The 23,266-nt window shown below is 41.9% G+C and overlaps 1 protein-coding gene across 1 annotated transcript in view; it reads left to right on the forward strand.

Annotated features, from left to right (window-relative positions):
- Positions 1-370: 370 nt before the first annotated feature.
- Positions 371-23,266, forward strand: part of QPCT (glutaminyl-peptide cyclotransferase) — a 28,650-nt gene continuing 5,754 nt past the window's right edge. Inside the window, exons 1-4 of the mRNA XM_007970932.3 lie at positions 371-593; positions 8,116-8,262; positions 14,914-15,192; positions 22,911-23,087. Coding sequence (XP_007969123.1) covers positions 474-593; positions 8,116-8,262; positions 14,914-15,192; positions 22,911-23,087 — 723 coding nt within the window. The 5' untranslated portion in view covers positions 371-473. The remainder of the gene's footprint in view (positions 594-8,115; positions 8,263-14,913; positions 15,193-22,910; positions 23,088-23,266) is intronic.

Raw genomic sequence — 23,266 nt, forward strand, 5'->3', positions numbered from 1 at the left:
GGGAAGGGTGGACAAGCACCTAGGATGGTGCATGGTGCAGTGTTCAGCAGACGTCGATTCCCTGTCCACCCCTTCTTTAGGAGCTGTGGGAAACACTTCATAACTCCCTAGGGTCTGGTGAACCCTTCCTCCCTTTTCTATTCCCTGTTTTGGCATTGGAGATCATAAAAAGCCTCTTCCATGTCTCTTCCTTCCTTCCTTTCATCCTCTCCCAGAGAAGGAAGTGGCCGCCTTTGTTCCCTTGGATTCGGAAGCTTGTGTCTGTCACCCAGGGCTGCCCAGCCCCGGGGTTTGCGAAGGTCCGGGGTAGGAGGGCTGCAGCCTGCGCGACGCGGCGGGAGGCGACCCGGAGGCGATGGGAAGGCGGGCGCAGTCGACCCAAGGGTGGAGAAGAGGGAAGGCGAAGGACGCGCGTTCCCGGGCTCGTGACCGCCAGCGGCCAGGGGAACTCGCTCCCAGACAGCCTTGGAGAGATGGCAGGCGGAGGGGACCGGCGAGTCGTGGGCACCCTCCACCTGCTGCTGCTGGTGGCCGCCCTGCCCTGGGCATCCCGGGGGTTCAGTCCGAGTGCCGCAGCCTGGCCAGAGGAGAAGGTGAGGGGCTGTTTCTGCGTAGTTGTACTTGAGCGGCTCTGGTCCGGTGCGGGGACCCTGGCCCGGCCAGCCCTACCTAGGCAGAGCGGGAGGCGGGGCAGGGCCGCGGTCCCCAGCCCAGGCACCGGCGCCCGGAGGAGTCGGGGCTCTGCGTACTCGCCAGGGTGCCTCGGCCGGTTCGGGGCTGCTCTGGAGACGCCAGGGGGGCTGGGTGATGTCACTGGTCTCCCCTGGGCTGCGGTCTGATGGGGGTGCTAATAGGCACAGGAAATGTGTCTCGCCAGCGGCCGCTGAGCCGGGAGGCGAGGGCGCATCGCGGCGCCACCGCCCACTCAGGACCCGCGAGGCCAGCGGAGCCCGCGCTCCGGGGCCGCCAGGGTGCGGGGCGCGCCTGGGGGTGTGCCCGCAGATCCCCCGCTGCTTCATCCAAGGATGCTGCTGGGGCGCTGAAGTGTCCCTACAGTCTCAGGACGGATGTGTGTTGTTTGTTTTAGATTTTTAAAAAGAGCAACTCAGAAGGAAGGACCTTCACTGGAGACCTGCTTACTTTAAAAACCTTTTTTTTTCTTTCCCCCTTAAAAGAGGGTACCTGCTATTTTCAGAGAAAATGGATCTAGTTGTAGGTAGAAATCGCATATAAGGAACTTAGGATAAAAGTGATTTGCAAGTTCCCTCTGCAAGAAGTATATGGGTTCACAATTACTTCCTTTTCTTGTGTAACAGTTTTGAAATCATGAAATTGCTAAGGGATTGTGCAAATGTTAATGATGTTAGCATAAAATAGTATGTTACAGAGATATTAAGAAAAGCAGCAAAGTAAAGCGATGTAAACTTTGGCAGTGTTATTGAGCAGACGTTTTACACACTTAGAGTATGCCTGTATCTACTCAAATGTTTGAAATACAGGGCACACTGGCGAATGCCCACTCCCACCCAGCTACATGCATATGTACGTGAACAGCCCATTTCAATTCTTCGGATCTAATGTAATCACCACTCAGGGGTCACAGCAGGCCCCACTTACACATGGAGACCACAGGCCACAGGGAACCTGGTGGGAGTGAGGGAAGTCTGTAACGTAAGAATAACTTTACTGTAAGAAAAACAGCTTCCCATGGGGGCCCATGAAGAAGAACGTGGAACCACACACAAAAAAAATCCTCTCCTTCTTCACTTCACTGAGAATACCTTTCTGGTCAGAAATTGGGAAGAGAACATTACAAACTAGAATATAGAGCCAAACCAAAAGTATCTTTGTGATACATCTAAATGGAAGGGAATAAATGAGATGGAAACTGAAAAAAAACAATCTGAAAAGATCATTTGTAGGTGTGTGTTGGCAGGGGTATTTATGGGTGGGAAAAGGTGCTGGCTGTGGTTCTTAAAATATTTTAAACCAATGAAAATTTAACTTTCGAGAAACATTTTTTAAAGCATTAATCGAATCCCTTTTATATTTATTTTAAGAAGCTTCTGATCACTGTTCCATTGAGAAACTGAATGTTTTCAAATCGTTAAAAGTGAATGACAATCAGCCATCACATTTCCCAATTTCTAGCTTCCTCCCCTTATTCTGTAGACCTTCATAAAGTCTTGCAGCCTGGGTGATGAATTGGTCCACACTAAAATATATGTGCTTTCCTACTTTTTACGGTGTCTGACTATTTTAATCATATGATGTATGTCCTTGGTACACTGATCTGCCAACAGGTGAGGTGTGGTAAAGAAAGCATCGATTTTGAAATCCATTTCCTTCGTTTTGAAATAAAGGTGTGTCTCTTTCAGTGGCTTTGAATATGTAAAAGCAGATCAACTCTAGTTTATGGTGGCATTCAGAGACCATGATTTGATTATATATTTGAAACCTGGAAACAATTGTTCCATAATAACAATACTATAAATTGTTAAACTCCCAGGTGGGCACACACATGTGTATTTAGAGGCATTGGCATCTGGGTATGGGGTGATATATATATATATACACACACACATATATATATATATATACACACATACACATATATATATACACACACATCACACGTCACTTGAACTTCACAGCACCCCCCATGTGTGAATTCATCCTCAATTTATGGATGAGGAAACTTGACAACTATTACACCAGCGAATTGAAGAGCTAGGGTTTGGCTTAAGCCCTGATCTCTCCTTTCTTCTTCTATGCTTTTCTAATGGTAGATGAGTCCTGGCTGATGTACCCAGAACAGTGCCCAGGTAGTACAAAAGTGTGGGGCTAGCAGGAAAGTTGGAGGGCCAGATGAAGAGCTTACTCTCTCTTTCTGGGCCGGGGTGGACCCTAAATGGCATTCCAAAACAGGTAGTTTGTTTTTGGTACCTTCTCTTCTGACATCCCCTATTTTCTCCTTTCCTTGATCTCCTTCATGCAGCTTAAAGGTCATCATTATTCTGGGTGTTGATCCATATTCCAGAGTTACTTTTTCTGAACCTTCCCCAGGCCTTTTGGTCACCAGTCCTATTCCTTTAGTACAGGCCCATTCCTTTAGTACAACATTGTCAACCAGCTGTTAAACAGAATCTCATTAAATCATTCCTCCTTAGGTGCAAATGACTGATGGCTTTTGAGGGCTTTATATGTTCTTTAAAAAATATTAGCTCCAATAAACTAAAAAGTCTGGCTTCTATTGAAGTCTTCTAATTATAAAGTTGACATGTGCTCATTTTAGAAAACTTGGAAAATACAGAAAAATACATTAAAAAGAAAACTAATGTCACCCATAATCCCACTTTTCAGAGATAATTGCTATTAACCATTTTGGTGTTTTTATTTCTATTTCTCTCTCTCTCTCTCTCTCTGCGTGTGTGTGTGTGTGTGTGTGTGTGTGTGATTGTTGTTTTTGTATTCTAATGGAAGCAACGATGGAGACTCTAAGGCAGGGACGTGGAAGTCAGTGGCGGACTGGGTGTTGGTAGGGAGAGAAAGACCAAATGTCATTTTGGAGCCTTACCATCTGGTTGGTAAGTACTATGAGATCCATTTTACAGATATGGACTCTTTCCTAGTCACAGCTGATAAGTGAGGGAGCTGAGATTTCACCCTAAGTTGTTGTGGTTAAAGCCTGCACTGCTCTGCTTTTAAGTGGAGGGCTGCTTACATTTAAAAAAAGACAGATGTTGTCTTATTCAGTTCCCAACCATTCCCCCAGTGAATTTTTAGTATCAGTGGCTTCTGACACACAGAATGAGTTCAATAACTGCTGATTGAGCTGACTTTGCAGACAGACAGAGGTGTTAATCTGAGAATTGCCTGGGAGACACTCATATAGAATAGAAACTGGACTTGCATTGGCTGCACTTCTGTAATGATCTCCCTTTAATTCAATGTTTTGGAACCTCAAAACCCTTTGCAAGCTGGGCCAACTCTATCAATTATGTAACTAAAACCCTCTTTGGCCTGGCACCACATGATTAGCCTAGAGGAGATGCTTCAGGATATCTGGTTCACACTTTTGGCTGAAAGATTCTTGTCACTCAGAACAGGCTTACTGTCCTTTCTGTCTGGATGAAAAGACAAGGCAGGGGCTGTAACAGAGTCTCATTCCTCTGAGAACACCTGCACTGATAGAAAATTGTCTATGTGTCTTTTAACTGAGATAACCCTACAGTAAATTGGGGTTTGCATTTACCATTGGGCTCAACTTTGTTTTTGCCTGAGTTACTTTCCCCCTGCTGAGCTCACTCTTTCTTTCCAGCTTTTTCCTCTTACTCATTCATCTCATCTCCACCTAAATTTGTATATTTATTGAGTTCTGAGCATAAGACCCCTTAAACATTGAATGCATACTATTTAGGTTGGGAAAGTCAAATGCTTTTCCACACAGGACTTTAATGAATAGAAGGCTTAAGTAATTGCCTGAGTGTAGTTAGTTGTTTCCTCTTCTATGTCCTTCAGTTACTGGGAAGCTTTTAACTCTGTGATTTTACAGGGGCATCTTTGCCCCCAGAGGGGCAAGGAGAGTCAGGGCTCTTTACTGAAGTATGTTAATTAAATGGTTGAGCCCAGGAGGTTGAGGAGCAAACACATGTAAGTCTTTAGATTCATGAGCATCAGTAGGCCTGGCCTGTCTGCTGGATTTACCCTTTAGTTATCCATTAAGCATTTTTTGGTGCTATTTGCCAACTAGGTTTCATCCACAGTATCTCTTATAATTAGAGATGCTTGGGGGAGGGGGCATTTATTTTGTTCCTGTTTTTTCTTAAATATCTTAAGAGCTCTTTCAAGCCTCTAGAAACCAGCTATTTAAACACAAGTGATTTCGTTTCACTCTGGACATGGAGTGAAAGCTTCTGTCCACAGTGACCAGATGGGCTTTGGGATAGAGTATTGGACAGTAAATAGACAAGGAGCTACTCGTCAAGCAGCTTTTTACACAACAGTTTTGGTTGTCATAGCGACTGCTTGGGTCAACCCAGCTCTTCATCATCAGAAGCATCGAATGTCAGAAATTCAAGAAGAGCAAAGCCCAATAACTTTGAACCACAGCACTTCCTGGCCATGGCACCAGGTAGCCACCTGTCTCTTCTGTCTTTATGCTTGCTTGTGCATTCAACTGATTTGGTATTTACAATGCAGAAAAATGCCCACATTACTTTATTATTATATAAATACAGTCTTAGCAAAGATAATTTTAGAAAGATAGATCATCTGTTGATTGCTATTTTGATTAATTTGCCCAATATTTATCAAATGCTCAAGATGAACCAGGCCCTGTGTGGCCTTTGTGGGAGAGAGAGGTAAGCAACAGAGAGAGAGGGAGTTCCAGCCCTTATGGAGCTGATGTCTTGTATGAAAGACAGACATTAAACAAGTAAACACACAAAGAAGTGGCCTCCAAGCTGCAAGCTGAAGTGAGCAGGAGTTAGCCAGGTGAAGAGGAAGGGAAACAGCTTGTAAGGCAAAAGGCACCGCAGACGCCAAAGCCTCATGAGGGCATAACCTCAGAGCATTTGAGGCCTGGCCAAATGCCAGGGTGACCGAAGCATGGTGAGCAAGGGTGAGGGGGGAGACCAGACAGGCTTCTGTTGGCCGGGTTGAGTAATAATTAACCATGGAAGTCTTCTGACCTCTTGCCTCCGTATTCTTCTTATCCCTTGGCACATTTTTTCAACTTCAGCTTTCTTTTTCCAACTGCTGTTTGGGAACTGGCGTGAGGACTTAGATCCCGGAGGTACCAAGGGATTTAAAGCCTGCACTGACAAGTTTATCAAGGAAACTATTTAAAAATGTCCTACCAATAAACAAACACAAATCTTCTGATGTTCAGGCACACCATCAATATTCAGGAATAAACTGGAAGTGCATACATGATACAGTGAGGCAGAGTAAAACTAGCGTGGGATTGGAAATCCACAGACGGGATCTTTTTGTGGATTTACCTATAACTCTCCTTCAACCTCAGGAAGTCAACTGGTTTCTATGAATCTCAGTTTTAACAAATATAAATGAAGGAGGTTGGAGACTAGAGCATCTCTAAGTGGCTTTTCCAACTTTAAAATTCATTCTATGGCTCTTTAGTGTTTGATAGAAGGAAATAATAACTAATACATTGAATATTTACTATGGCAGTTTACCTATGTTAGTTCACTTAATTCTAGTTACGCTAGGATTCAGGTGTTATTACCTCTGTTTTACAGATGAGGAAATTGAGCCTTACGGAGGTTTAGTAACCTGGAAAGAGTTACAGCTAGTAGGTGGTGGGGTGCTGAGTTGAGAGGGTCTGTCTGATCCTATAGCCTCTTTGCATGGTAAGTACTGGAGAGCAAACAGCCATCTCAGAGTGTAGATGAGTGTAAGTAATTAGGCAATAAGCATTATCTGAAGTCCAGTTTCACACCAGTCACATGGACTGGATCACATGGAATGAAAATACTTGCCTGACTACTTAAACGTATTCAACTAACGCTGGTCCTGAAAGGAACTATAAACTAGGCCTCCCCTAACTTCCGTTTTGCCTTCCAAATAATTCAATATTCTTATGTCATTCTCATCCTTCCCCTTAGGGAAGGAGTCATCTGATCAATTATTCTCTTCCTGTTGAGGAGGAGTAACACATTCCATTATTAGGTACCTGATAAACATGTAATGAATGAATGGTTCATCATTACCAGTATCATAAGAATATACAGTATGTGTGAAGTCATCAAAATACAAATTTGAATGTTATGTGAACTTTAATGGAATTTAAAAATAATTTTAATTGAAGTTAAAAAGTTTACTATTTAGTTGGCTATAGGCTCACCAATCTCAGGCTGAAAGGAATTGCAACAATCATCCGAGTTGGCACTGTCTAATAGCAATAATGACTCAGGGCCAGGTATGGTGGCTCACGCCTGTAATCCCAGAACTTTGGGAGGCCGAGGCGGGTGGATCACCTGAGGTCAGGAGTTTGAGACCAGCCTGACCAATATGATGAAACCCCGCTCTACTAAAAATACAAAAATTAGCTGGGCGTGGTGGCATGCGCCTGTAATCCCAGCTACTCAGGAGGCTGAGACAGGAGAATTGATTGAACCCAGGAGGCGGAGGTTGCAATGAGCCAAGATCATGCCATTGTACTCCAGCCTAGGCAACAAGAATGAAACTCCATCTAAAATTAAAAAATAAAAAGAAATAATGACTCAGCTACTCAGGAGACTGAGGTGGGAAGATTGATTGAGCCTGGGAGGTGGAGGTTGCAGTGAGCCAGATTGCACCACTGCACTCCAGCCTGGGTGACAGAGAGAAACCCCAGCTTAAAAAAAAAAAGATTATGAAAGAAACATATGTAATTTTAATTTTTCTAGTAGCCACATTAAAAAAGCGGAAAAAGGGTAAAATTAATTTTAATAATATACTTCATTTAACCTAATATATCAAAAATTTACAATTTCAACATGTAATCATTATAAAATTTTGAATTAGGCTTGCTATTAAAATCCTATTAAAATTTGAGGACCCCTTAATTTGTGGATCATCTATAAAGTCTTCCCTGACTACTCTTACTCTAAACGGTGTAAGATTTACTTAGACTAACAGTTGGGTTTTTAAATTATTTTTAAATTTTTTATTGAGACAGGGTCTCCTGTTGCTCAGCTGGAGGGCTCAGTAACACAGCTCACTGCAACCTCGACCTCCTGGGCTCAAGCAATCCTCCCACCTCAGCCTCCTGAGTAGCTGAAACAATGGGCACACACCATGGGTCACCACACCCAGTTAATTTTTTCATTTTTTGTAGAGACAAGGTCTCATTATGTTGCTAGAGCTGGTCTCAAACTCCTGGGCTCAAGCAGTCCTCTTGCCTCAGCTTCCCAAAGTGCTGACATTACAGGTTTGAGTCACCGTGCCTGGCCCTAACAGCCCAATTTTAAAGTTGAGTAGTTTAATTTACCTAATTTGACATAAAGTTCTCCCTTATTTTGAAGTTTTAAGCAATTAATTGCAAACATGTCAGAGTCTTAAACATATTATGAAATGATAGCCAGTTAAATGATTTCATTGAATCCTCAGAATTATCACCAACCAGCCATTTTGAATTCATCGGCTCTTCGGCAAATTGCAGAAGGCACCAGTATCTCTGAAATGTGGCGAAATGACTTACAGCCGTTGCTGATAGAGCGATACCCGGGATCCCCTGGAAGCTACGCTGCTCGTCAGGTGAGAACATGGGACATAAACCTCAAGGTTGTGTGAATACTTTGCTTTCCCATGAGGGATAGTGTTATGGCTGAAGTTCTGAGGTGTCTAATATTCAGATCTGTCATCTTCTTATTCACCAAATAGTCAACCAAGAAAAATCAAACGACTGAGAGTACGTGTCTGTTCTGAATACTAAGTGGTACATGTTAATGTCAATAGTTTATGTGTGAAGTCTCTATTTGGGGTACAACATTACACAGTCCTTAACTCTTAACCATTCAGTTACACACCCGGAGTCTCCCAACCAAGTTTTCTTGAATCCTAAGCAATGAACAGCAACAGCCTTAGGGAGTCCTTGCTTGAAGGTTCTGGGCCAAGAGTATCATTGTACTATCAGGCCATCACTTGCCTTAGGGAAATTGTATTCTCCCTGGAGGGAGAGTTAAGGCTGGTGATAAGCTACATTTCTCCAGGGCAGTGCTTCTCAAACTTCTGACTCTGACAGAAAGTAAAAAAAATGGATTTTACATTTTATACCCACAAACGTACTAGTATATTTAACTGAAACAAAACTTCCATGAAAAATACTCTTATTTATACTTGCATTTTACTGCGATATTGTCAGTTCTATTTTATTGGTTCTTAAAAAAATGCTGGTCATAACCCACAAACTGATTTCAAGACCCATTGATTTTACCACCATCGTGGAGGGTAGAATAAGCTGGGCCAGACCTTGGATATCCCTTTGCCTCTTTAATGTCGGTCTTCCTAAGCAATCTGAAACCTCACCTCTGAATATCTGTTTTTTTCAAACTACCCCATTTTAAGGGGCCACTTGGGAAGGAATGGGACTGGCCTTTCACATCCTCTTCTGAAACTCCTCAGGCAAAAGACCTTGGCACCCACTGCTGTGCCCAGAGTGAGAACTGCAAGTCCCAGGTGCCCAGCTCTTGAGCTCTTCCTTTCGATTTCAGAGTCTCGCTCTGTCGCCCAGGCTGGAGTGCAGTGGCACGATCTCGGTTCCTTGCAACCTCCGCCTTCTGGGTTCAAGGCATTCTCCTGCCTCAGCCTCCCCAGTAGCTGGGACTACAGGCGCATACCATCACGCCTGGCTAATTTTTGTATTTTTAGTAGAGACGGGATTTCACCACGTTTCCCAGGATAGTCTCTATCTCCTGACCTCGTGATCTGCCTGTCAGCCTCCCAAAGTGCTGGGATTACAGGCGTGAGCCACCAAGCCGGGCTGGGGTCTTCCTTTCTACCCAGTGGGTAGCCTCTGCCCCTCAGGCTAGCCTAGATATCCATATGTCTGTCTCCCCATTAGCCTCTTGTCTTCCATCTGAATAGCTCTGGCTTCTCCCAAGGAATTAGACAGTAGACGACCTGCAGGCACCTTAGTTCTGTCTAACCTTTAGGGAGAGAGAAGAATAATAGCGATGATGGCTGACTTTCACTGAGCAGTGTTTCTGGGTCAGGCACTTTACTGAATTCTTTGCATAGATCATCTCGTTCAGCCTTCACAACTGTGTGTGGATGCTATTATTATCTCAATGTTAGGAATTTAAAAAGATCTGAGGTTGAGGTATATGAATTGACTTGCTCAAGGTTATACTTGTACCAGTGATGAGGCCAGAATCTGCTTGAGATCTCTATCTTATCACTGGAGAGCTGGGATAAATCAGTTCTGTGCTTCGTGCCCTCAGATGTCTCCAGCTCTCGATCTTCTTATGCCCAAGTTGGACAGTAAGGCACATACCATTCGCTTTAACAATATTGCCTGGGCCTTATCTCTCAAGCATTTTCTTAAAAGAAGGTCAGGGCACTTAACTGGCATTTTCCAAAAGCCTCAGTTCCTTGTTAGAAAAAATCGAGGTCTCTGATGCTTACTCTTCCCATTCAACTCAACCTCTTTTATTTCCCCATACCGTTTGCCCGGAGCACTGTATATACCCAGAAATGATATGCATACTTCAGGCCTGAGGTTCCTCGCCTGCAGGCTCTGGAAATCCATGAACACAATAAACATGGCTAGTTGATTTTTAGCTTCAACAGAAGACAGTATATAGCATAAATAATATACATAGATACTGTTGTGATTAAAAAGATACGTATTCATTTAAAAGTGTTACTAAAGTTTCAGTAACCTTCTCTTCTATCATATGGGGGTGGAGGCAAATGAGAAATTTATAGACAGTATTTTAGAATGTGTTGGGAACTACTGCTGGGCTGCCTATGCATGGTCTAGCTGATGGCTATGTTAGAGATCTCACTTAGATTCCATTTTAGAATTTTTTGAGAAGAAAATTACCATTAATTTTTAGAGACCTATCTTCTAAGCTGTGGAAGACAAAGGAATTCTCATTTTGAAAGTGAGGTAGATGACAGAGTAATTATGAGGGAACTACACGAATGGCCTTAATTTGACTAAGATTAGATCCTTTCATGTAGAACTGAATTAAAACAAAAATGATTGAACCTTTTTTTTTTTCTTCTGAGGACTTTTTGAACACTAGATGAGATGTTTTATAATGTAGAGTTTCAAGGATATAACTAGAGAAGATCCTCAAATATTAAAAAAGGGTAAACTTGATATAAAATTGGTTTGTGAATTAACTTTTGTAGTTATCAGTAAAGATGTGCATTACTATGGATTCTCTTTTACAGAAAGAGAATATTTTGGGGGAAACCTGTCCTACATTATGTGTTTTCCTGGTCTCTGATCGATGACCCCAAAGCTGCCTATTGGATTATTAGGAAATTCTATTTTGAGGAGATGAGTTATTTGTAAAATAAATAATTTGAAGATAATACATTTGGGGCTATTTCATTGATTTATAAGATAGAAATAAAAAATTTAAAAATTAGGATGATAAAGTCTCACAAATGGGCAAGCAATATCCTTTGTCTAAAAGAGGCAAACTAGAAACTTCAGGGGGTAAAATTCCCCACAGATGCACAGTGCATCTGAGCCACTGAAACTGAATATCATCAGATACATAGATCCCAGGTGCACCCTCAGTCCAGCCCCCTAAGAGGAGGAGCCTGAGGGACTCATATATGGTGCACTCAAGAGGAAAGAGGTACCTGAGTCTTTGGGTGGCAGAAGTCAGCATCCTGACGACAATGTGTTTGCAGACTTAGCGCAAACACTGGAAAATCAGCTTCCTCCAAATAAATCTGTTCTACTGATGTCATTGTTGCTCAGAACCTGGAAACTAGAATTTACGTTTAATTAAATGAAACCCAGGATCATTCACTAGTGTTAACCTAGAATGAATCCCCCTACTATTTGGAAGTAGACTATTTTGTAATAGCCTCTCTCTCATGCTCATATCTTCATCTTTGTATTTTTTTTCTTTCTCTACTCAGTCTCCATCCATCTCTGCTTTATCCCTGTCTCCATCTCTTTCACTCTTTCTCTTTCTCCTTTTTTCTCTCCTCTCCATTTTAAAACGTAGATGTATAGCAACCCACAGTGTGATCTATATTCTGAATTGCTTTTTAGCACTCCTGGAGGGCCCAGCCCTTTGCTGCTTTGGTATTGGGGAAGCGCAACTGCTTTAGATTCCCTGCCACAGCCACGCACTCCCTGCTTAGGGGTATTTGTATGATAGTAATGGTAGTTTGGGGAGTTCCCCTAGAGACTTCTGGTGGGGACTTGTAGACTAAGTCTGACAGCCAAAAGCAAAACAACAAGGGATATTTGTGAACTAATTAGATTATGCAGCCAATTTGATTGTTTATAAAGATGATTTATCTTAGCTGCTAAGATAAACAAAAAATATTTACACCGAACAAAAAAGTTGCAGGGCCAGGTGTGGTGGCTCATGCCTGTAATCCCAGCACTTTGGGAGGCTGAGGCAGGCAGATCATGAGGTCAGGAGATCGAGACCATCCTGGCCAACATGGTGAAACCTTGTCTCTACCAAAAATACAAAAATTAGCTGAGCATGGTGGCACGTGCCTGTGATCCCAGCTTCTCGGGAGGCTAAGGCAGGAGAATTGCTTGAACCAGGGAGTTGGAAGTTGCAGTGAGCCAAGATTGCGCCGCTGCACTCCAGCCTGGCAACAGAGTGAGACTCTGTCTCAAAAAAAGAAAAAAGTTGCTTCAGGAAAAACCCTTTTGAGGATATTTGCTGATTCTCTTATGGACTTTAGTGTCAACAAGGTCATCAGAAATTATGATCAAGACCTGGTAACAAATTGAGAAATAAGTTTGTGTGCAACTTCTGATTGATGCTAACAGATATATTTTTAAAATTTCCAATTCATTTTGTAAGCTTGCAATCTGCAATTGGTGTTGAAGAAGCCATTTTATGGAGCATTTCATCATCTGGGTACCAGATGTTCTGGAGTATATGCTTTTTTTTTTTTTTAAATGACCCATTTTATGGAATTTTTTTTTCTTTTTTTTTTTACAGTCTAGGGATAACTCATTTTCATAGTCTGCAGAAAAACTCATGTTAGATGCATAGTGATTTCTCTCTATTCAAACTATTAATGCTTTGTATCATATAGTTTTATATATTCTTATTAAATCAATTCATATTTACTGTTAGAATGAACCCATATTTACTGATAGCCTACTGTGAGCAAAGCACAGTACTACAAATTGTGGAGAGTTATGAATGCGGATTTCAAAAAAGGTTCTAAACATTTCTTTTGATGAGGTGATAAGACAGCATGTAAATTTGCAATAGAAAAGCTAAGGTACTGCATACACAATGCTCTTTAGGACAAAGTCCACCCACTATTAAAAGCAAGGAGTCTCTAGCTGGGGAATCATTTGTTTAGTTGGCTTTTGCAAGACTGACGGTAGGATCAGTGTCGTCCTGCTATTTAAATTCCCCTTTCCTTGGGAGCTTCCTGTCGCAGTTTTTTTGAGGCTCTTGCCTACGTGTCATGTCGCATTAGTGAGCGCAGGCCACAGGGGACTTGGCTAGGATAGAAAATCCTGTATTTCTTTGGAAGAGGAAAAAAAAAAAGCCCTCACATTCATTTCCAGTTATTCATTTATCATCTTAAGGTCCATCCCAGATCTAAACTGTCTAGATCTGAACTGTTTAGATCTGAAATGTCGGTTTTTGGTTAGATGTTAATTGAGGGACAAATTGTCAGTAATTTTGATGTTAGTTTGTCATTTGACTTTTTATAAAAATAATTTAAGGCAATTTACAATGATGTATGTGATATTTGAAAAAAAAGAAAAACAAAAGGAACAGCCTGGGCATGGTGGTTCACGCCTATAATCCTAGCTCTTTGGGAGGCGGAGGTGGATGGATCACTTGAGCCCGGGAGTTTGAGACCAGCCTGGGTAACATGGCAAAACTCCATCTCTACAGGAAAAAAAAAAAAAAAAATACAAAAGTTAGTCAGGCATGGTGGCATGTGTCTGTTTTTCCAGCTACTCAGGAGGCTGAGGCAGGAGAATTGCTTGAACCCAGGAGGCGGAGGTTGCGGTGAGCTGAGAGTGCGCCATTGCACTTCAGCCTGGATGACTGAGTGAAGCCCTATTAAAAAACAACAACAACAAAACAAACAAACAAAACAAAACAAAACAACAACAAAAAAAAAAAGGGACATAGGAAAGTGAAGCCAAGATAAAATAAGGATGAGAAAAGGCAAATGAACCAGCAATGAACTCACCTATAACTTCTCACATCACAAATTCTATCTGTTCTTTAAAAAGATACTTCTAGTTCCTGAAGTGATGCTACTTTCCCCACCTGTTGCTTTCTTCTGTAAGTCACTATGTTGCCTTATAAGGCTCAAGGTGGCTAGCAGAGATGGGGAAAGAGATTCTCTTTTTTATTTGCCAGCATTTGCAGCACGTCTCGACCTGCCTTGGGTGCAGAGGGAAAGCTGCTTGATATGTTATTATGGTTCAGGGTTGCTTACTAATTCTTAGAGTGAGCAGAGATCTGAAATAACCCCAACCACCCCCTTGCTATGGGAGCTTTCTACATTATACTTAGCAGGTGAGCATCAGTATCTTTTATTCGTGTTCACTACACGAATAAAGCATTTGCTGGACTTCGACATATGTTATGCACTTGGGACAGAAAAAGCTACCATTTGCAGTTCTTGTCTTTGAAGAGCTTAGAGATAGAGACCTGTAGGATGCTGGTTTACTTAATTATTCAAACACGCCTTTGTAGCCTCCTAGAAATACTAAAAGTGTACTTTGCTATTACCAAACTGCATCTCTATCTCCTGACTTGTAGACATGTCCATAATATATTGTTAAATGAGAAAAGCAAGGGGAGAGTAATGTAAAAAGTAGGATTCTTTCCCTATAAAAACATATGCCCCTCTGCCAAATATATGTGTTTGTGTGCTACTGTAGGTTTGCATAAGCAAGGAGAAGATATGTTGAAAGATCTGCATCAAACTATTAACCTTGGTTAATATTAACAACTGGTTGAGATTGATTAGTAAGGGGAAGTTTAGGGGAGAGGCAAGAGGATTAGCTTCTCCTTTAAACAGCACAAATGCTATTAATTATGATAACAATACAAAGCAATTATTAATTGCAATAATATTGCTGTTAATACAATAAGCGTGTATTGCAATTTTAATTTGAAAGGCACTACTTAAACTTTTAGAATCACAGTTAACAAATGAAAGCTGTTTGTTTAGATCTAAATTTTTGGTTTTTGTTTTGATCAGCACATCATGCAGCGAATTCAGAGGCTTCAGGCCGACTGGGTCTTGGAAATAGACACCTTCTTGAGTCAGACGCCCTATGGGTACCGGTCTTTCTCAAATATCATCAGCACCCTCAATCCCACTGCTAAACGACACTTGGTCCTCGCCTGCCACTATGACTCCAAGTATTTTTCCCATTGGGACAACAGAGTGTTTGTAGGAGCCACTGATTCAGCTGTGCCATGTGCAATGATGTTGGAACTCGCTCGTGCCTTAGACAAGAAACTCCTTTCCTTAAAGGTATCTGTTTTCCGCTTGTTGATTCCTAGGATAAAGTACATTAGCAGTAACTCAGAGTGAATTCTAGAATCCTTGGGGGAATGAGAATCTCCATTTAGAAATGGAGACTTTTGGTATATTTTTATTATGAATATTAATTGAAAGATTTCATGATTTGGAATATCAACCATGGGCAATAAACTTAAGATACGTGGCAAAGCATTCATTAATTGGTACCTGATTTCTCAGCCTTGAATGCACATTAAATTAAATGCAACATTTCTTTGTGAAAAATGAAGGAGGAAGTTTGTTTCAGGTATAGTATGAGAATTGTGTTTTGTAATGAACTATGTTTATTTCTTCTTGTTTCTTCGACCATGAAACATTACAACCTTCTGATCTGAGAGATGGTGGCTCTTGGCTTGGAGGAGGGAGTTGCAGCAAAGTGGTTCTGAAGTGGAGAGTGGGAAATTCAGACCTATCAAGATGAAAAAGCATGAAGCAGAAATGCATTATTGTTATTATCTGTGAATCTCAGCTCCATTTTATGTAGCATAGCAGAGCTTTTGTTATGCTCTCAGCTCAAAATACTTCTGGGACTCTCAGATGTTATTTCAGTCTTGGTGTTCTTAAGGGTATATGGGAAAAAGTGCTAAACTAGATGAAGACATTTTGTTCTGATATCGCTCATAACCAAGTAAACACAACAAAGCAAAAACAAAAAACTTTGTTCTCAGGCAACAAATGCTTTGTTCCCCCCTCAGAGCTTTATGAATGGTCCAGCCTTTGATACAATTGGGGTAAAGAAGTAAAAGGTTTATCTTGTAATGGAAGTAATAGAGATATTTGGTTCTATTTTTCTGGATATGCTGAACTTGAAGAAAGCAAGACTTGTTTATACCCTCTCAGTCTCCTTTTCACTTATTTTTTGGTTTGTTTTGTTTTCTGAGCCTTCTACAATGCCTTTGTCCCATGCATTGCCCTGCTTTTAGCTAGTTTCCTTCCCCAGCAATTGGATGAAGGAGTTCAGAAGCTGATGCAAAGGTCTGATTTTTCATATTTGCACTTCTAGTATAAGGACACAAAATGAAGTATGACTTGAAGACATTGCTCTGTTTAATGGATGTATTTTCTCCGAGTGAACTCCTTTGCTTTTTCCCATATAGCTCTACCTGCTTTTGGTGACCAGAAATATTAATAGAAAGGTCTGAATGAATTATTGATTGGGGTCATCATTAAAAAAATTCGAATCAACATATACATTCTCATAGTAATCCTTTCTGTTAGAGATAAATGGTGAGGTGGGGATTTTTTTTTTTTTTTTTTTTTTTGAGATGGAGTCTTGTACTGTTGCTCAGGCTGGCGTGTAGTGGTGGGATCTCGGCTCACTGCAAGCTCCACCTCCCGGGTTCACGCCATTCTCCTGCCTCAGCCTCGGAAGTAGCTGGGACTACAGGTGCCCGCCACCATGCCTGGCGAAGTTTTTGTACTTTTAGTAGAGTTGGAGTTTCACCGTGTTAGCCAGGATGGTCTCGATCTCCCGACCTCGTGATCCGCCTGCCTCAGCCTCCCAAAGTGCTGGGATTACAGGCGTGAGCCACCGCACCCAGCCCCGAGGTGGGGAATTTTTTTAAGAGGCTGTTTTTGAATGCAGACTTTGAGAGTATCAGATTTATTCTTCCAGTAATATGTTTTAACTAAATTTGTATTGAGGAGTTAAGTTCTTCAGCTGTCATGGATTGAGTAGACAGTGGTGGAAAGTGACCTGAAAGAGCACTGGATAAGTAGACTGGATTATTCCCAACTCTTCGTAGCCCCACTTCTCTCCAGTAATAGGACTGTCATTACACATCCACATCCTTTGTCTGGTAACTTTGCTGTGCCCTCCCACTGTAGCCGGTTGTACTTCCTCATCCCTTCACTCTGGACTTGGTTATTTGACTTGCCTTAGCCCATGGGATGTTAGTAGAGGTGACACAAGCAGAGGCTGGAAGTGTGCTTGTACCATTGGGCTTGCTCTCCCATGTCTTTGCCATAACCATGAGAATGGCATGCCCTGGCTAGCCTGCCAGTCCCAGCAGAAGGATGAAACACCTGGAGCAGAACCAACCTCGCTGACTGCACGGTGAAGCAGAGCTGCTCCAGTCAAACCCATTCTAGATCAGCTGCTCCCTAGCCGACCAACAGAGGTTATGTATCCCAGGAAGATACATAATGGCATTTCAAGCCACTGTGTTTGGGGTGTTATTCTATTCTATTATTGTGCCATTAGCTAACTGATAAAGCCTTGAATGGGGAAAGACTGCAGATAACCCACTGACTATGTGAACAGTGGTAATTAGGCATTCGTAGTGTTACCATGAAGACCTTCATACATCAGGCCAGTCAGATTCTCCTAGCTCCAAGGTACTAGGCTGAGTTACTAGCAATGAAGGCCATGGCTATTTTTCTGCCATTCCTGAAATGAAGCAAAAAGAGCAGGTTGCCTCATGGGACTCAGGATAAATGTCCACAGCAGTTTACTGCTGGCTAAATGAATGGATATTAGACAAACAGAATGAAAGTAAATCATTGTACTGATCACTGGAGTCACCCAGCTGTTGAAGTTTCGCTGAGGTACTTGAACTGTCAAACCTGCAAGAGATAAAATCTACCTCCTTTTGCCTCTGCCCTGGGCATGAGCAGAATGCTTCTTGTCCCAACTGGTCCCGTTCTGCCTTCTTGTTCTGTGATTATGTTGCCTGATTTGGAGCTAGAACTTTCAAGGCCCTTTAAACAACTGGAAGCTTAGAATGTCTCTACTGAAATAAGCACCTTACAATTTTTGCCAATGAGAAAATCTGTTTAATTATTTAATGCTTATTAAACTCTGAGTGCATTTATATTGTACAAACATGTCCTCTGCTTAATGCTCTCCAGGAGTTATGGAGGATTCAAATCAAATTAAACTGTGCTTTCCTCATGGTATAATTAAGGAGCAATATGAATGATTAGCATATAAAATTAACTTAGTTTTCAGATGATAAAGACAATTTTTTTCTCCTTTGAAATCACTGTTAAAACAATCAGGGAAACTCCATTTTTTGAAGAAACTAGAGAACGTCTGTGACTAGGAACCACAATATAAAGACAGAAGTTGGATGGAGAAATGGCAGATGACATATCAGAGCAGAGAGAAGTCGCGCTGTCCTGGAGAGGGAAGAAACGGAAGAAGCCAGTGGTTTTCCTGATAGAATCCCAAAAAGGCTCAGGGACTGGAGATGTGATAAGCTGAGGAAGGCAGGGCGAGGAAGGGGCTGGAGTGGAGCGTGTTTGGAAGTCTGTCGAAGGAGTATGTGAATATAGAGATTCCCACCCCACATTAGAGAGGCAGGTGAGTGCCCCTTGTGCCTTTGCCGGAGATGAGAAAATATTTTTCTAGAGAATTTGAACCAGGGAGGTTATGGAATTGAGAATAGCAAGTATAGAGGAGGGTGACAGTGAGGTACCCCATGGAAACAGGGGAGATTACGTGAAAGCCTACACATTGAACAGTGAGATCTACAGTCTGTCTCCCATCTTCAGCACCAGAAAGCCATCAGATAGGAAACTGGAGGATTCTTCTTCAGAGAATGTGAACCACCCTCACAGAAAAATCCCAGATGGTGACGTTCAGTAATCCTCAATGAAAACACTGGCTGGGCACCAGATTGCCCTGCAGTGAAGTCAACCAATCTGTGTCTCCAACTAGCATTTTAGTATCTTATTCTTTAACATGAATGAACACAAAGGATGACCAGACATTTGAGGACAGACTCCAGCATGAAAGAAAGGGCCTGGAGCAGTGGCTCATGTCTGTAATCCTAGCACTTTGGGAGGCCGAGGTGGGAGGATTGCTTGAGGCCAGGAGCTTGAGACCAGCCTGGGCAACATAGTGAGCCTCCCTCTCTAAAAAAAAAAAAAAAATTAGCTGCTTATAGTGGCACACACCTTTAGTCCTAGCTACTTGGGAGGCTAAGGCAGGAGGATTGCTTGAGCCCAGGAGTTCAAGGCTGCAGTGCATTGTAATTGAGCCATTGCACTCCAGCCTGGGCAACACAGTGAGACTCTGTCTCTTAAATAAATAAATAAATAATTTTTTTTAATGTAAAAAAAAAAGAAAGAAAGAAAAACAAATAATACAAATTTAAAATGAAGTTGGAGGAAATAGAGCAGAAAATGACTTGAAGGACACTGTTCCAATATTCTTATAGAGATAAGACGAGACATTATATCTATGCAAGAAAACCAGAATGCTGCAATAACAGAACAATCAGTCAACAAGAAGGAGCTTTTGGAAATTAAAATTTCTATTTTTAAAATAAATAAATCAATAAAACAGTTGGATCCTAAAGTAGAATAAATATCTTTGTTTTTAGAAAGAGGAATGACAAAAAGGAGATGATTTTGACTTCTGGAGAATAATTGTAACAATTCCAGTAGGTCATATAAAAAGTATTGGGAATGAGAATGGCACTGGACTTCTCAATAGAAACTTTGGGAGCTAGAAAACAATGAAATTATGCCTTAAGTATTCTAAATAAAAATAATTTGCAACCCAGAATCTTCAGGCCCAGACAAATTAAATGGGAAAATAGAATAAAGACATTTTCAGAGGTAAATCTCAACAATTTTCACTCCCATGTACCGTACTTTTCCCCCCAGAAATTGCTTAAAGCTGTGCTCTAGGAAAATCAAGAAAAAAATCAAGGAAGAGGGAGTCATGGGGTTCAGCTCACTGGGAGTCCCATATAGGGGAGGCAGAAATCTGCACAGTGATGGTGAGGGGAGCCCCAAGATGACAGATGGGCAACAGGCCTAGTGGTCGGTCTAGGCTGGAGCAGGCAGCAGAGGGCTCCGGAAGGGCCCATTCTTAAAAAACAAAACCAGACAGACACACGAGGAATAAAGGTGTGATAGTGTCTGGAACGCTTGACCACATAATGGTGAAGACATATTAGGCTCAAAGAAAACAAAGCAAATGAAAGAGAGGCCTGTGGTGAAGAATGGTGGGAAATAGGTTTGCAGAGGCAGGACGAACTGGATTGGGATGTTTGTGTATATGGGAAAGTACAGAAAGAGAGATCCCCACTGACTTTTGGTTTGAGTGACTGCAAGGGTAGTGTTGCCATCCATTTGGTTGAGGAGACTGTTGGTAACACATTTCCGGGGGAACCTCAGGAGCTGAGTTTTAACGCTTTGTTTGAGGTGTCTATTAATATCTGTGTGGAGATCTTCATTTGGCAGCTGAATATGTAGCCTGGAGATCGGTAGTGAAGTCAGGGCTGGAGATATATTTTTTAGAATTGACATATACGTGTATGTGTGTGTTGTGTTGTGTGTGTATGTGTGTGTTATGTGTGTGTGTTGTGTTGTGTGTGTGTAATATAATATTAGTATAATATAATATAATATAATATAATATAATATAATATATATGTATATATTGAGACCAGTCTGGGCAACATACTAAGGTTCCGTCTCTACGATATTATTATTGTTATTTAAAAATAGTTATATTAAAAATTCTCTACATATAATAATACACACACACAACACAGCACACACATACACACATAAGACAAACACACACATATATGACTTAAAGCCTCAAGAAGAGATATCAAGAGAGTGAGTGAGTGTGGACAGAGAAGAGAAGAGAACGATGGAGCAAGCCCCCACGGCTCTCTAGCATTAAGAGGGAAGGGAGATGAAGGGAACCATTAGTGCTAAGGGAGGAGGAATGCAGTATCTTAGGAACCAAATGACGCAAGTGTAGCCAGGAGGGAGTGATTAACTATGTCGAATGCTGACAATAAGTCAAGAGAGATGAAGACCGAGAGTTGACCACTGGATGTAGTCATGTAGAGTCATTGGTGTTCTTGACAAGAGCAGTTTCAGTACATGGTGGAGATAAAAACCCAACTGGGCTAAGTTTAAGAAGCGGGATTGGAGACAGTGTGAATAGACAACTCCTTCAAGGGGTTTTTGCTATAAATGGGATTATAAAATTGGGCAGTAGATAGTGGAGATAGTGAGGTCAAATGTTTTAAGATGAGAAAAGCAACAGCATGTGTCTTGGCCGATGGGAGTTATCCAGCAGAGATAGAAAGATTGATGATGTAGGAGAGAAATGGCATTTGCTAGAGCAATGTCCTTGAGCAGATGAGAGGGGATAGGATTTTGTGCACAAGCAGAGAGATTGGCATCTAATATGAGCATGACAGAAAGAAATCAAGGTCATCGGTTGGGAATGAAGATGGGTGAGGTGGCAGGGAGAGGAGGAATGTGAAATCTTAGAAGAGTACCAGAGCGACTGAACTAAGAAAATACAGCATGACTTGCCAGTCAACATGAAAGGCCAGTGTGAGGTTTGTGGTCATGAACTTTAAGCAAGGCCAGACGGTGTGGTTATATATTTTTTCTCTGGCGAGGTTTAGCTGCATGAGTGCCGGCACAAAGTAGGTAGAGAGTGGGACTTAATGTTATGTTTTTGCCATGAAAATTTGACCGAGGCAGAGAGGGGCAAGGGAGTTAAGGGTGTATGCTAGTAAGCAATTGGAATGATTGACTGGAATTTAAGCCAAATATAGAGTGAAGTGGGGACATTATGGGGGTGAAGGACTGTGGAAAGGTGAAATATTCAATAGATTACGGGTTCCGGTGGGATTGAAGGAGTTTGAAGTTTAGAGTAACAGGCCCAATCTGAAAGACAGGGATTATTGTCAGACAGAGGAAAGTGTAAAATCAATCAGAATCTAGTCACTCTTTTTAGTTCTGTTCAAACACTGTCTTTTTCATAAAGCCTTCCTTGGAACTCCAGGATTTTGCTTCTCATTCTATCCAATTTCTAGAGGACTTTTATGTTACATTTGTGGCTGGTGGCACATTTTGCCATGCTCATGTATTTGTTTTATCTCTCCCCAACCCAACTAAAGTATAGGCTATTTCAAGGGAAGGGCTATAATTATTATTCTTTGTGTCTCTGTAGCATTCCTAGGGCAGACTCTTGAAGCTAGACTCAGTACAGAATCGAAGACTTAAATAAGGTGAGAAGCAAGAAAGATTTACAGTTGTTTCAGGTTAGATTCCCCAGGAAGCACCCTCTGATATGGAGCTTAGCATTCAGGTCACTTACTAGGGAGTGGCCTTGGATCAACACAGGTATTAGGGAGGGGAAGGAAATGGTGTTGGACAGAGGGAGAAGCAGAGCTACAGTGCAGGTTCAACAACGGCCTCAGCCAACCTCTGGGGAGCTCTGGAGATATGATGGCTCTTTAGGGAGCCCCCAGTACCCGTGTAGGTCAGCACCGGATGTAGGACACTCCCAGGAGGCACAGCTGAGACAATTCCTAAAGTGACTGACGACTCTCCCAGCAGCTGAGGCAACACACCCTCGTATAGGGGAAGTGGGTGATGTACCACACGATTCATCAGAGCACTTTCATTGTTTCAAAATTCTGTGAGGAGTAAGAAAAAACATAAAAGACTTCTATTTTCAGAGGGAATGGAAGAAGGTGGTTTACATGGGTGAGGACTGTGGGAGGTGTGATGACTTTTGAAGCGGAAGTGGTGTGGAATAAATTTTGGCATAGTTTCACTTGCTTTGGTCTTCCTTTCTTTATGGCACATCTATCTTTTTGCCCAATTAATAGAAAATCATGCTATTTTTCATCATCACAGTATTTTTTTTGCTATCTTTTTATTGTTGTTTTTACCAGACTGTTTCAGACTCCAAGCCACATTTGTCACTCCAGCTGATATTCTTTGATGGGGAAGAGGCTTTTCTTCACTGGTCTCCTCAAGATTCTCTCTATGGGTCTCGACACTTAGCTGCAAAGATGGCATCGACCCCACACCCACCTGGAGCGAGAGGCACCAGCCAACTGCATGGCATGGTTAGTCTGGGCAATTTCCATGGCACTGTAGCTGTAGGCTCTGCCTGCAAGGAAAAGGTTGCAAAAGCCAAGTAAAGACCTAAAAATGCCACAATATCCTTGGAGCAGAGTGTTTATGGTAGAACATTCCTTGGCAGGCATTGGGTTTTTGAGGAATCCCAGAGCTAAAAAGAATGATT

This window comes from Chlorocebus sabaeus, chromosome 14, assembly GCF_047675955.1.
Source record: "Chlorocebus sabaeus isolate Y175 chromosome 14, mChlSab1.0.hap1, whole genome shotgun sequence".
Lineage (NCBI taxonomy): Eukaryota > Metazoa > Chordata > Mammalia > Primates > Cercopithecidae > Chlorocebus > Chlorocebus sabaeus.